At 40.4% G+C, this 14652-nt stretch overlaps 2 protein-coding genes across 2 annotated transcripts; one reads left to right on the plus strand and one right to left on the minus strand.

Moving 5' to 3' along the window:
• Positions 1-810: 810 nt before the first annotated feature.
• Positions 811-1473, plus strand: LOC306749350 (ras-related protein Rap-2a-like; the record flags this gene model as incomplete). The annotated part of the gene is made up of 1 exon (XM_079232630.1): positions 811-1473. The coding sequence occupies one exon, from the start codon at positions 811-813 to the stop codon at positions 1435-1437; it is 627 nt and encodes a 208-aa protein (XP_079088756.1). The 3' UTR covers positions 1438-1473.
• Positions 1474-3905: 2432 nt separating this feature from the next.
• Positions 3906-13203, minus strand: LOC306750375 (phosphoribosyl pyrophosphate synthase-associated protein 1). The gene is made up of 10 exons (XM_079233790.1): positions 12872-13203; positions 12640-12692; positions 12062-12128; positions 11774-11946; positions 11501-11616; positions 11328-11383; positions 10975-11120; positions 7751-7821; positions 6852-6998; positions 3906-6229 (listed from the first exon to the last, which is right to left on the minus strand). Exons 1-10 carry the CDS (start codon positions 12952-12954, stop codon positions 6071-6073), a joined length of 1071 nt encoding a protein of 356 aa, XP_079089916.1. The 5' UTR covers positions 12955-13203; the 3' UTR covers positions 3906-6070.
• Between the last annotated feature and the right edge of the window lie 1449 nt (positions 13204-14652).

Below are 14652 nucleotides of genomic sequence, written 5' to 3' on the forward strand. Positions count from 1 at the left end.
CAGGTCGCCAGCTCACGGCACAGAGAGAGGGACTGTGGGAGGAAGCTGGAGAACCCGGAGGGAACCGACACTGCCACGGGGAGAACGTGCAAACTCCACACAGAAACAAATAGCCAATTAATTATGCATTATTACAAACATAATTTCAGCGCATCATTCTTTTTTGTCTCTTAGCCTCTCTTTCTTAATAATTGTTTTTGTTTTCCTCAGTTGACACGACATTTTCCTGATTATGGGGCTCAAGCGATTTAACCAACAACCAAATTAATTCAAACAGATGCTTCACTGCAGTTCCTTTCATCCGTATTCAAGCATGTGTTGAAACATCTGCACATTTAATTAACGACTAACTGGGATTTACAAGCATTGATAGATGCTTGTAAATCCCACAGTAAGATTAATGATTCATGGTTGATTGATTTATGACACTAAGTATGAAACAGACTGGACCATATTTGATCCAGTTAGCACTCACTGGAAATGAGGTCTGCATTGCAAACAGATCACAGTAAAATCACTCCCATCAACCATTTCTTTTTCACTCTTACTTTCCTTGATTTGCATGAGTGTCTGATTGGCTGCTGCAGGCTCAGGGAGCGGGAGATACTGCCCTCTCCTGATTGGCTGAGAGCAGAAGGAGGCAGGTGGTGTGTGAACATAAATAAAAAGTGCAGCCTTGACAGGCACACCACATGCATCTGCTATCATCATCGTCTTCAACAGCATCCAGCTCCATCACTGACATCAAAAAGGTTCTCAGACGAGGATCCACAGGAAGCAAGAAGAGATTATTTCAAGAAAGATCTCATCATGTCTTTTGAGGTAAAGGAGAAGACAGAGGTGCGTCTCATGTTTTTGGGAGCGGCCGGAGTCGGGAAGACGGCCCTCATCCAACGCTTCCTCAAGGACACTTTTGAGCCCAAGCACCGGCGCACCGTGGAGGAGCTCCACAGGAAGGAGTACGAGGTGGCGGGCGTCAAAGTCACCATCAACATCATGGACACCAGCGGCAGCTACTCCTTCCCCGCCATGCGCAAGCTCTCCATCCAGAGCAGCGACGCCTTCGCCCTGGTCTACGCCGTGGACGACCCCGAATCCCTGGAGGCGGTCAAGAGTCTGCGAGACGAGATCCTGGAGGTCAAAGAGGACAAGTTCACGCCCATCATGGTGATCGGCAACAAAATAGACCGCCACAACGAGCGCCAGGTGTCCAGTAAAGACGTGCTGTCCACGGTGGAGCTGGACTGGAACCACAGCTTCCTGGAGTCCTCCGCCAAAGACAACGTCAACGTGCTGGAGGCGTTCAGGGAGCTGCTCCAGCAGGCCAACCTGCCCAGTCGGCTCAGCCCGGCGCTGTGCCGGAGGCGGGAAACCTTCCCCAAGGAGAGCTCCAAACGACCTTCTCTGAACAAGACCAACAGCTGCCTCATCACATAGCGGCGTGGAGCCGCTCGCTGGGCGACAACGCCGAAAACCGGCCAAAAGAGACTGAAGGGGCTTTGTTGGTGGGGGGGGGGGCTGCGTTCCAAGAGACAGATTGATGGTGTTAAGACTCAAGAAACAGTCTGATAACTATGTATCAGGCTGGAAAGCTTGGCATAACCAGCACAACCACTGGGGGCACCAAGGTGCACCAGTATGTTACCATACTGGGCGTGTAACCACCAACACAGACACCACCTGACACACATGCAAGAGGTGGTGTAACGGCCGTTTGAATACTGAAAGTAAAGAACCAGCACAGATGCTGCTTACTGTCAATGTCTAGAATGATGGCGTGACAAATCGTGACATAGACGCAGCATTATGTGTTGAATGTGTGTGTTATTGTTGTTAAAAATGTGCAATAACTGTGAAAGTGATGGGTATTTACGCACGTGTGTTTACATAAGATAGAGGGAGAGCGGTTTAGATTCTGAAAGCAGCACATCAAACATTATGTTGTGTAAAGTACATACTTACTGGTGTTTTCCGTCTTTTGGTGTCTGACTAATAAATGATTTGAATGTAAATGGGAGAATTGATATCGTATTTTCTTTTCACAATAAAAGCACAAAACGCCACGGTGATATTTGATGATCTCATTCAGTGCGTATTTCAAGAAAAGAAAAAAAACGTGTCAATACCTCTCACATTGATGCTTATCTTACTCACTCTAAATGTGAATTCACTTTGATTTTGCAGTTTTTTTTTTGTCTGAGCAGACAAAAAGGAAGTTGGGGGTATATGTATAGACATTGGCAAATTATTAAGGTATGTTTTAAAGTAAGCTATCACATCCCAAACTAAATGGAAATTCCATTAAAGCAAAGCTCAATTAAAGACAGTTTGGACTTTCTAATTCTTTTGTGCCATCATTTGTATAATTGCATTAATTCTGTCATGGTATATGGAGGTATTTGTTCGTTCAATAGCGTATTCAATGACTGTAATTTCACTCTCACCTGCAAAGTGTTCACAAAACTAAAACTGGGCTGACCAGAAATGTAAGACAAGTAAGGAAAGCAGGAAGTGTTGCTTCACTTGACCGGCCGGTCTGTATTTAAAGTGATTGGTGTTGATTGAAATGTACCAACAAAAAAAAAAATCCCATGAACGCTGTAATGATAAGTAGATTAAATAAAGTAAATGATGGATTTATTGTATTGGTCTTACTCATGCACACATCTGCTCTGTGTTGTACTGCCCCCTGGTGGTCAACATTTACAAGCACTGTCAACATTAGATGAATGTTCTCCGTAAGTCAATATGAGGAAGCAGTTCTTTTCAAATGACAAATACAATAAGGGAACCAAGAACAGTATACATGGTTCCTCAACGCCCATCTCCAGTTACTGCTAAAATATATGATAGTTCAAATAACACATGATTAATGTAACTCAAAGCACAACTGAAAATGCTGTTTTTGTTAAATGAGTTACCTGAAAATATACAATTTAAAGTACGATGAGTCTATGAAGATACCTTCCCACCTGCCATAAAAACATGACGGCTAAATGGATGAGTTCCTTTTGCCCGTGACATTTCCATGTTCTCGTCAGAGCCCTTCATATGTGCTGTAACATTTCCAGATGGTTAAAACGGACACAGGCCCAAAGAAAAAAAAGAAAAGAAAAAGGTATGCTTCCTCTTTCCAAAAACGTTCAGATACAAGGTCCATTGTTTCCCCAGAACCAGACAAGGAAGTGACCTGTGATTATCAGATCCCTGGTTCCTCTTTGTGTTCCGTTTAAACCGCGGTTCCACAGCAGCACCTAAACCCAGCTCGGCACGCGGAGGGACGCGGAGAGGCAGATCGTCCGTTTAAAGCTCAGCTGCAGACTCGACTTCCCTTTCACGGGCAGAGACCGGCTTTAGGAAATGAAAACCATCGTAATAAGTCAACAGGTTAGTTTCAGAGACGTAACTTTACTGCCGTAAAGGAGTGTTTCTGGGTTTGTCTCTGCTCCTAGACTTGGTCAAAGCTCCTCAGTGTTGTGCAAGTACCTGAGAAGTTTGGAACAAGTATAAGATCTCTGACTGTCACTGCATCAGGCGTTTTGGTTTGTACAAAAAGGTAGGCCTTCTCATATTCTAGCCATAAAGACGGCTTCAAACAACAAGGTTAGGAGTCAGGGCAGCCAACATAGAACATGTATTACGGTTTCTTAATGTTACCTTTATTGCCACTAACAAGTTAATTATTCTGCACTGCAATATAACATTTTGTCTAGGAATATTTCTGAAATCTTAATATTTCTAATCAAAATCAATATTTGATAGAAATACGATTTAATAGTTTGTGAAGGTCTGAGCGTCTTCTGTCGCGTTAATGCAAAAATATCTACAATTTAATGTTCTTAAAAGAGGAAGGTCTCAACCTATACAGCTTATTAACACCTGCCTTCATAATAAGGGAGCAAACGGCAAGAGGCAACGTTTTATTTTCATACACATTAACAAACGCCGTGGAGCTACACAGAAGGTGTAAGTGTCCTCAACATCACAGACACACAACACACAGAGAAGACACGATGGACTACACAACGACAGGTAACATTTGAGCCTGCAGAGCAACAGCGTGCGATACCGACGACCTCCAGCACAACACCGGCGTGTGCATCAGGAGAAACACGGCATCCATAACAAAAACATAGGGTAAAAAGCAAAAGGCGTACAGTGCTCAATGAAAGACATGTGAAGTGAGAACAAACCATCAAAAACATAAGAACAAATAATTGTGCACTGGCTTATTACGTTTTTTTTCAGTCTAGAAATACACTCATTTCCTCTTAAGCGTCACTTTGAAATTCACTAAGAGAGCAAACAGGTATGCTTTATGGGAAAATACCACAGCAATTTGTAGATAACTATAAACAAGAACATACTGGGGCTTTTGCAAATTTACTAAAAACGCACATATTTTACATTATTGTTGGCCAATTGTCTGCTTCAGTCAGTTTAACACCTCCAGTAGCCCAGCATTAGTTATAATTGTAAAGTAATCAATTCACAGTCGACTTATCTGCTACATTCAAGTGCTGGTGCAACACTCGGGTGTCAAGAATTCAACGTTGGTTGCTGTAATGCACTTATTAATACACACAGGTCATAATGTCCAAAAAAAAAACTCAAAATCAGAAGGGGGAAGAGGAGAAATGGAGAAAATCAGATTGAGAACTTGCCGCTTAAAGTTAAAAAGGTTTTGTAGTGGGGATTATTGTCGCTAACCTCCAGCTGGGAGAATTAAGTTTCCAGCACAAAAGCACACAAGCAGCCGTTCATCACACAGCAGATCACAACCGGACTGCGAGGATGAGGAACCCGGCCAGAGGCCAACCGGAGCACTTAAATTAAGGAAATCCACCAGAACCGGCAGTATGAGGTACTAATCATGGGTTGTAGTGAATGAGCTACAACAAAGAGTTCGTTTGGCTATTTATTAAATTCATATGATGTCAGTCAGTTTACAATATCAGCCATTTAAAATAAGCACTATGCTATAGGTGTGTTCAGTCTACTGCTAGAGAGATAGAGAATATTATTAAAAGGGTCAGTTCATCCAAATCAGGAAATTTAATTAATTGGTAATAATAAAAAAATATAAAAACAAAAACATGTCCCACTTGTATCTGTTAACCATGAGGTGTTTAAATCTTTTATATACTCACCTTTCCAGAACAAATGTCAAAGTTACTCTGTATAACCAAAGACATCGTTGTGGACATTGTAGAGTTACATCCATTTAAAATTATTTGAGCCCCAAATTTCACTTTTTCAAAACATAGCATATTGATAATTTGAGCATAAATTAAATTAAACTCAATTGTACTGGCTAAACAGCAGGAATCACAGACACCAATTTCTCAAAACAGCAGCATTTAACCAAAACTATCCTCTCAGATCATTCTCAGTAGGAACACACGTTTTGTTGAACTGACCCACTAAGATATACAATATAAAATGCTGATTCATTTATTTCAACAGATGTTGTGAACCCCGTTGTGTCATATGGGACATTTTTACTAAACATTGCCACAAAAAAAAAAAAAAAAAAAATTGGACAGCAAAGAGCAGGAATTTGTCCACCGTCGTCTTTGTTGGAAACAACGTCCCGTTAAATGCAACGACGTCAGTGCTGAGCGAGAGCCAGCGAGAGCCTTTTGGAAAATGGTTGTTGAAGCGTTCAGTCCGGATTCTAGAGATGTTCTTCTCTTTTGCAGGTGAAGCTCAGTCATGAGGTACCGCAGTGTTTGACTAAATAACTTGTTTTGTTGGAGCAGCAGGACGAGGGGCGGCTTCAAAATGCATCAAAAAAGGTGAAAGTCATGTTTGCTTCTTTCTCATCTTTTCTCAAAAACAACAAGATGCATTTCTCAACCGACGCAATACACGTTTACACCTTTCGATTAACTTAAATAACTTTGAAGGGAGTTTAAATAGTAAGAATTACCCAATGAATTAGGGAACATTTAATCCTGACAAAAAAAACGCATGGAACATGAGCATGTTGTTTTTTTACAGCACTGGGGAGAAGTGCACCTGTCTTCAGTCACCGCCACCGCCACACCCACCTCGCCCTCCCGACTCTCTAGTCGTCCACGGTGATGTTGCGGAACAAGTAGGCCATGGACTCTCCGTTGTGGATGCGGCGGATGGCCTCGGCCAATATCATGCTGACATCCACGGTCTTGATTTTGGGACACTGGAGCTTCTGCACTTCATGGGGGACCGTGTTGGTCACCACCACCTGAGGGTTGAACAATCACAGATTGTGTTTAGACATAATGAGACGGGCCTTTCAAAGTAAAACGCTATTTACCGGTGCAGTTTCTTGTCGGGCTGAACGGTTTGTACAGCACAGCGACAGCAGTCTTGAGGAAACTCAAGACTATTGTTGTATAAACACTACCCTTGTGTACCTCCTTCACCTGTGAACTCTGGTAACTGCTTCACGAGGCTTACATAACAAACATCAGATGGCTAAAAACAAATAAAAAAAACGATGCGAGGTGAAATTGGGCAAAGCACTGGACAGTTAGGAGGAACTGAAATTTGAAACTATAAGTTAACAGAAATACAACTGCAATATAATGCTCCATTCTAGTTCAAACAGAGCTATTTCATTCAATAACAATGCAGCTTTAAGGTCCTCCATTAGGAGGAAGTATCATCTTTCACAGTGTGCTTATAAAGAATAGACGAGTAAGAAAGGGGAACATCATCTGCTGCTGCTTTTAAACACGCTTTTCAGTTTGTACTTCTTTAGCTTCCATGTTGATGTCGTACAGTATGAACCAGCCGCAACAAGAACTACTTTCACGGGTTACGCTTGAACACGCATTATTGAAAACACTTTGAGGGGTCCTCACTTCGTCAATGGCTGACTCCTCGATGAGGCGTGGAGCGTCAGCGGACAGCAAGCCGTGTGTGGCCATGATATAAATCTTATAGGCTCCCCTCTCTTTCAGGATCTCAGCAGCTGCAACAAAGTCTCCGACATCATCTATGATGTCATCCTGGAAGAAGAAAGGAAAAATACATTTATTTAAGAATTGCTCTGTCATGGTGTCTCTGACATACAGTATCATGAAGTACAGTGTTTCCCCTAGGTTTACAGCTTTTACCAGAAAGCACAGGCATTTCTCCATGTATTTATTAATTACTTAGTGTTATGTCCATGTACTTTTGTAATATGCAAAGTTCTCAATAAAGTTATTGAAATAAAATAAAGCAGCATTTCCTGAATGTAATACCGCCTCAGTTTGAGAAATACTGACTTAAAGTAACAATATAAAGGTAGGGGAAACACTTAAGTAGATAAGGAAAATGTCAGGAACACATGAACAACACTATTAGCCATGAAGAAGAATTGAGTCAGTATCGTCTTTTATACATGAACATGTCTTAGCCACCATAAACAACTGGTCATAACCGACCACATTAGGCTGGAGCAGCAAAACACCCGTTTCCACTGAATCGAGCATCTGTATTTTAATTGCATGTGAATTAAACTGTCTTATAACAGGAAGAAATCTTCTTTAAAAATTACAGTTTTACTTCCAAATGCAGCTCAATAAGCATCACATTTGTCCCAAATGATACGTCTCAACCCATACTGAAGGTGGTGCGATGCCTTTCAAGTGGTAGTGAATTCATTCTTCATAAACGAGAACTATAGAAAGTTATAGTCACAAGACGGCAGAGCAGCTGACGACGACGTGGTCGCACACACACGTCGGCTACAGAAAGTGAAATCGCAGCATCTCACCACAATGATGGCAATTCTCCCTCCCACGTCTCCGACTACAGTAATGGGAGGTTTCTCCTTGGCCATCATCACTGAAAAAGAAAGCAGAACTCGTTACCTGCGAGCGCACGGTGGAGAGGTCACGCTTACTGCGCTTCATCCAATCGCAGACAAGTCTCAGTAGATTGGGTAAAATGGGTTGAGAAAATGTTTTTGCGATTTAGGCAAATCTGCGTCTTGAATTGTGGGGCCGTCATTGGGTCGTGTAAATGATTTCTGTTAGAACAACACAATGCTGTAATAAATCAAAAATGGCAATCAACAGTTTCAATTATTTCCCCCCATTGTACCCCACCTACCCCTACGAGGTTAAACTGAAATGCCAAACTTAGTACAGCCCATGCCATGCAGAATCAAATGACAGGGTTTTCTGCCCAGGATACCCAATCAGAAGGCAACGCACAAACTGTCTGAACACACACACACAGCCTCGGGCCGTGGCAGGCATATGGCAGGAGTCTGCATATGAACCAAAAATGGACCAGACAGTCTTATTTCACACAGGACAACAGTGGCTGACAAGCACTGATGAGGGTTTCTTCAAACACACGTGGCAATGTTCTGGGGTCAGCCCTCAGTCGAACATCACGGCTCGCAGCGACTACTTTTACATGCACACAATACTCCGCCTGCATCTCAATCACAGGAGCTGCATCTTCTCTACCTATATCACACGACAAGCGAGATGTGACTTCATTATTCATATCTACGCAGCTTCATTTGTCATTGGGAGGACTTGAGCCAGGTCGCTGTGTACCGTCACAACACCGGGTCTTTACATCTGTCCGTACGATCCTATCGACCCCAAACGCTACGTTGAGTTTGACAAGCTGTAAACACTCTGGTGTAAATTCAGTTGCTGAAAAAAGACAATGCAACTTCTCATTTTGCTGCCGATCAACCGTCACAACTCGGCACATTAAAACATAACATGTCGAAGACAACATGAACGTTCTTGACCATGTGACAGACTTAATAATAATAATAATAATAATAATACTAGTACTATGAGTGTGTGTGACCTACAACTAAAATAAATTGCTTCACACACCAGGTTGTGAACTGAAATTAGACTCACTCTAGCATACTTAAATGAGCCTTAAAGACTTTTTTGGACACGTGATTTTATTTTTTTTTAGACATTAGCAATTGAAGTTTTGTTGTGCATGTAAATGTCGTTATTCAAAGGGTATAAGGAAACAATCAACTGGTAAACAATCAGCCAGTCAAGCTGATTGAGAAGGAAAAAGTATAAAGAAGCAGAGACAGGAGGAGCATGCCTTGCAGAGCACTTTGCTGAATACCGTGAGTCCCACAGCATCAGAAAACCTGGCAGTCACATTCAGACTTTAATCTCTATTAACCAAAAACAACAAAAGCCATGTTGTTAGCAGTACACACACACACACACACACACACACACACACACACACACACACACACACACACACTTCACAAATATGTTGTTTTTACAGCTTGCTGAGAAAAAACACAACAAGCTCCCCAATAAAAATATGAAAAAAATAAATTCAAGATAAAAAACAAATTAAAAAAATCAATGTTATTTGATATATTTCAATAGCTTCAATGATTTGATCAGGAAATTTCAACAAGTTAAGAATACACTAAATGTTATTGTTATAAATATTAGCACTTTGATTTGACTTTAATTCAACGCTAAAACATTCCAACAATCCCATTTGTTATGTTTCTTCTTCCCACCATTCGATGTTAGGTTTCAAAAGCATGCTCATTGTTATCATCACATGCAGTTAGGATCAAAGGTTAACCAGGTTTTAAACGGTGGGTTTAATATGGGAGCACCATGTGTTGATTGGCAAGATGAGTCCAGATATTTAAGTTTAAAAAAAAATTAACCAAAACAAAAGAAAATGTTTGGCGTAGTTCTGGTTTGATTTATGGATTTCAAAATAAAATCAGAACACAACAAAACAAAGAGGAGTTTGTCAATCTTGTAGAACGACTGTCTGGACTCTCAGAACGCTGCAGTAAACATGTGAGCTGCTCATTTCAAGTTAACATGCCATGCAAATAGCAGATAGTGTGGAGCACACCGTACAGTTGCGGATTGAAAATGTTGCGTCAATGCAAACTGTCTGCGCACGAAACAATCCGTTTGTGCATATCTCGGAAACTCCCGCCTCAAGAATCCAGATTGTATTTCCACAAGATGCAACACAAACCCTGATACACATGCACCGATTGAGGAGCCATTTGAAGAGGAATCATTTCATAGTCAGATGTAAGTTATGTTTACGGTCGTACTTGGGAGCTCTATGCCAGGGAACGGAGCTTGTTGTTTGCCTGCTATTACCAACAAATAAACACCACGTTAACACAAAATGCACACATATTTGACATGACAAACACATGATGCCAAGACTTGGAAAATCCTCTCACTAGGTTGACAGAAAGTTTAAATGTTTCACAGCAAAAATTAGAATAGTTAGTTTAAAACCTATGTCTCCTTTTTTTTTTTTAAAGCAAATAATAAGCAAGCAATTGTTCCATATGAGGATTTTTTAAGTCAAGGATGAGAATAGAAAAACACAAGTAAGAAATATTTTTACTGAATAATTAAATAAACACTGGACGCCAAGTACGTCGGAGTCATTTGCCAATGACACAATCATATTTTCTCAGACTGAAGCATTGAAATGACTGCAAATATGTTCAATACTACAAGCCAGAGTCACGTGAGCATTTCTCACCAAATATAAATACCGGCATGTGCTAAGAAATAGGCATGGACTATGATTCTATGACTTTTAAGCATGTCACTCTTTGCAAGTTAGGAGTTGCAGCTTGCGGAGGATGCAGCATGAGTAGATGTAGAGTATCTTTGCAATTAAAACATGCAGTGACAAAAGGAAATTAATTTCTTGGAGTATGGTTGATGGTACCAGTAAGAAACAGCAGAATCATCAGCTCGAAACACGTTAGCACAAACAAAAGCTGTATTGTGTTGTCGGCAGGACTTATATTATGAATGCAGTGAAGTTTCGTGAACTTGAAACACTGAGGAGTTAAACTAGCAGAAATAATAAAAAATGTCCGGCTGAATTTGACCATGGTGTGACAAATAAAAAGGAATCCAACTGTGAGAAACAAGTAAGAGGGATATGTTTTAAAATTAAAAACAGAATAGGTGTTCTTGTTCTTACGAGGAAGCTCCAGTCCTGTGTGTCCTGTGGTGTTGCGTACACAAGGTGGGGAGTGTCTTCCATCCGCCATGTCGGACTCTGAACACTGAGCCTCGCCGTGGATCACAGCCAGACCCAAACGCAGGCGCTCTGCATAGGACTGAGCCCTAGATGGGAAAAAAGAGGAGGAAAAACAGAGAAAACATGTTATTTACACAAACGACACTGCATCTGTAAAAAAAAAAAAAGGTTCTGGCATAGTACTGGCATCAATATCTTCAACTTTTTCATTTTAAGACCATTAAAATGTAATTTCATCAAAACAATGGATAGCTAGCACATGTGAAATGGTTTTATTTTTATCCATCAGTTACCTCTTAGCTGCCGACGGGGACTTTGCCACAATGATGGCATTTCTGTAATCAGGAATCTGACAGGACGAAGAAAAAAACCGAATGTTTATATCTGATTGATTTGGTTAATAGGTTGGGTTACCAGCGCCTACACTTGAACACACACACATTAGACAATCCAATGGGCTCATCACCTCTTCTTGGATGTACTGAATCAAAAAAGGGGAGGCACGTAAGTTGTCCACTGGAAAGCTGAAGAAGCCCTGGATTTCCTTCTGGTGCAAGTCCATGGTGATGATGTGTGTTATTCCTTTGGGAAATCAAACATTAATAGCATGGTCATCCTCCCAATTAACACCGTCATCAATGAGATCAAACTTCTGAGTGAACACTACAACACTACTGATGGCGGGGATGACGAGATGGGCACAAACATCACAGGTTGAGATTCACGTTGTTCTCTTTACCTGCTTTCGCCAACATTGAAGCTAACAACTTGCTCACTATTGAGCCCCTCTTTCTCATCTTGCACTGTTTGCTGTAGGGAAAGTAAGGAATGACCCCAATGATGTTCTTTGCACAAGACGTCTTGAGGGCGTAGGCCATAACCAGCAGCTCCATGATGGCCGTGTTGACATCTCTGGTCGTGTAAAAAAGAAGAAGGGCATTTAAACTTTAGCTGATGATATAAAATCTTTGCCACACGATAAAGCTTGAAGAAGGTGATTTGTGCAGAACTCAGACATTAAACTCACCGCGGTATGGTCTGGATGATGAAGATGGTTTGTCCTCGAACGGATTCTTTCACATCCACTCTAGTTTCTATTGTGATGGAAAGAATGACGTCGCAGTCAGTTACTGGAGCTGGAGGGGCTTTGCTCGTCATGTTGAGCTCGGTAGCAGCTGGATGTTCAGTTGTTTAGCACTTTATCAAACCTGATTAAAGCTTTACATTTCATAACCCCCTGATAGAACAATAACAGTAAAATATCCACATAATGGAGTGTATGCTAGGCAAATCAAAATGTATAATTATATGGCCCAATACTTTGGACTAGGAGCATTTTCCTGATGCTACAGCTTCACCTCCAAAACAAATCTCCATACCATGCTCAAACAGTCAATATCATCCCAGACCAACGACATCTTTAAAAACATCATAATGTATGGTAACTCTTGTTTGTTCACTCACAGTATGTGGTGGATGTATGTGCAGCACAAAAAGATATTCACATTTCATACTAAAGTGGTGATTATCTAAACCCACCATGGTTACATGGCTCTTGTAATAAAAATGTAAGTCACACATTTAAAGCCTTAATATTCCCCTCACCTCTGTTAGATTCCTGAAAGACTACAGACTTCCCCAGTTCGACTCCCAACCGCCTGTGTAGAAAAACACACATTTACAGACAGAATGTAACTAAGTGCGACATGAACGATGACATATTCATTTGTTTATCACTCTCGTTGCTAAAACAAAAACAGCTAACGGGGCTTTTCTACAACAATAACTGAGGTTAGCAGTCAGTAACAGAAACATTAAAATGCTCAGTTGTGCTTACTCTGTTATCTTCTTGGCCAATTCTGTGCACGCTACAGAAGAGTTTGCGGAGAAGACGCGGTAGCCACTTTTAGCGATATTCATTCTTGCACCGCTGTTGGTTTATTTCACAGACGTGGACAGCGGCAACTTTGATCAGTTGGCCACCACGTTTGTCTTCTTATGACGTTTTCGTGAGCTAACTAGCCAGCTAGCCAGCTAGCTACCGCACAATAGCCTGCTAGGTGAGCTAACTACACAACGTGTAGTATCCAGTGTGTGACGTACACTTCACGACAGAACAGATACAAAACCAGTTTTAATTACGGTCTTCTCTTCTCCCAAATTGTCCGATTGTTGGCAGACAACCGGCGGATTCCTGTTTGTTAGGAAGCACCAGAGTTGTCTAAAGAGTCACGTCTTCTTCTTCGTTTTTAATTTAACGGCAGACGACAAACCAACGTTTAAGGCGCATACCGCCACCTACTGTAACGGAAGGTATTACATCATGGCTTTACGACAGTTGTGCCATAGTTTCGTCGGGTTTGGAGGGTTGGTTAGTGCTTTGTAGTATGTGTCTTATTCAGTCAATCACTACAATACATTACAATAAGTAAAGCCACACTCTAATATACAAAACAGAAAGCATGAAAAGGTATAGGTAGAAGCATAATGCTTATATATTCCTATCCTAAATTCTTACCAATTAAATTACATCAGATAATGAATTTGATATAAAGAAATGAAATACAATTAAAAATATATATGTATATATATATATATATATATATATATATATATATATATATATATATATATATATATATGTATATATATATATATATATACATTTCATTCACACTTGTAAGCCTCAAAATAGTTTTATAAACAATCCTTTTGAAAACCAATGTTGTTCCATAATTTAACTCCTACAATATAAATACATCTTCTTTTAATCCCTTTTTTTGCTTTTTGCACAGTAAACGTACCAACATCTCTCAAATCATATTTACACTCATGTATTAAAAACTACCTTTGTACACAACTCCAGAATGTGGATGCTAGACGGAAACGTAGAAACATATATGCGTTTTAAAACAGAAAGTTAGGAGTGTGGATATAGCATGAACACACGGAGCAGAGAGACTGAGGTGAACCAGGTAAAGTGAAGAGTATTCGAGTTGATGACAACTGCAATAAAGCCTTTGTGAGTACACATCCATTACTTTATGAATATACTTCTCAACAAGCATGCACGTGTAAACAAAAGCAACCCCCAATCCAATCAGCTCTGTCTGCATCTCTCATCCATCCCGGCATAGGATAGGATTGTAATTCCTACAAGGAGCCAAGTTTATCAATCTTGTTCTGTACTGTTCGATTTTGTATGACTAAATAATTTATTTTATAAAACATATATATGATTTTAACATATTTAGAATTTAGTTATAATTTAGATACACTAAATACGCCAAATATTGTTTCTTCCGTTAATGTTTACTACAGCAAAGTGACTATCTGAAGTCATTAATATCTCACTGGAAACAAGTCTAAAATGCCAATATAAAAACAACAAAATCCTGAGTCAAATTTGTAAATGCTAATAATCAATAATGTAGAATGCAGACATCAGATATCATATTTGATCCTGTTCTTTGTCCATGGCTGCTTTGTCTCAGCCACCAGACACGTTTACAAGAATAAACTAACATAAACAGACCACATAGAGACAGCTTTTGTTTGAGCTTGTTGGTAAAATATATTTTTAAAAGCTTTTGGCCAAGCTTTCGTGCTGTGCTTTAG

Source organism: Taurulus bubalis (assembly GCF_910589615.1).
Source record: "Taurulus bubalis genome assembly, chromosome: 17".
Classification (NCBI taxonomy): domain Eukaryota; kingdom Metazoa; phylum Chordata; class Actinopteri; order Perciformes; family Cottidae; genus Taurulus; species Taurulus bubalis.

Coding starts and splice junctions, on each gene's coding strand:
- LOC306750375 (XM_079233790.1), bottom strand. CDS start 12,954: ATGAATATCGCTAAAAGTGGCTACCGCGTCTTCTCCGCAAACTCTTCT. Junction 12,693..12,871: donor TTGGCCAAGAAGATAACAGA/GTAAGCACAACT, acceptor TTTTCTACACAG/GCGGTTGGGAGTCGAACTGG. Junction 11,121..11,327: donor TCCCCGTCGGCAGCTAAGAG/GTAACTGATGGA, acceptor TTTCCCATCTAG/GGCTCAGTCCTATGCAGAGC.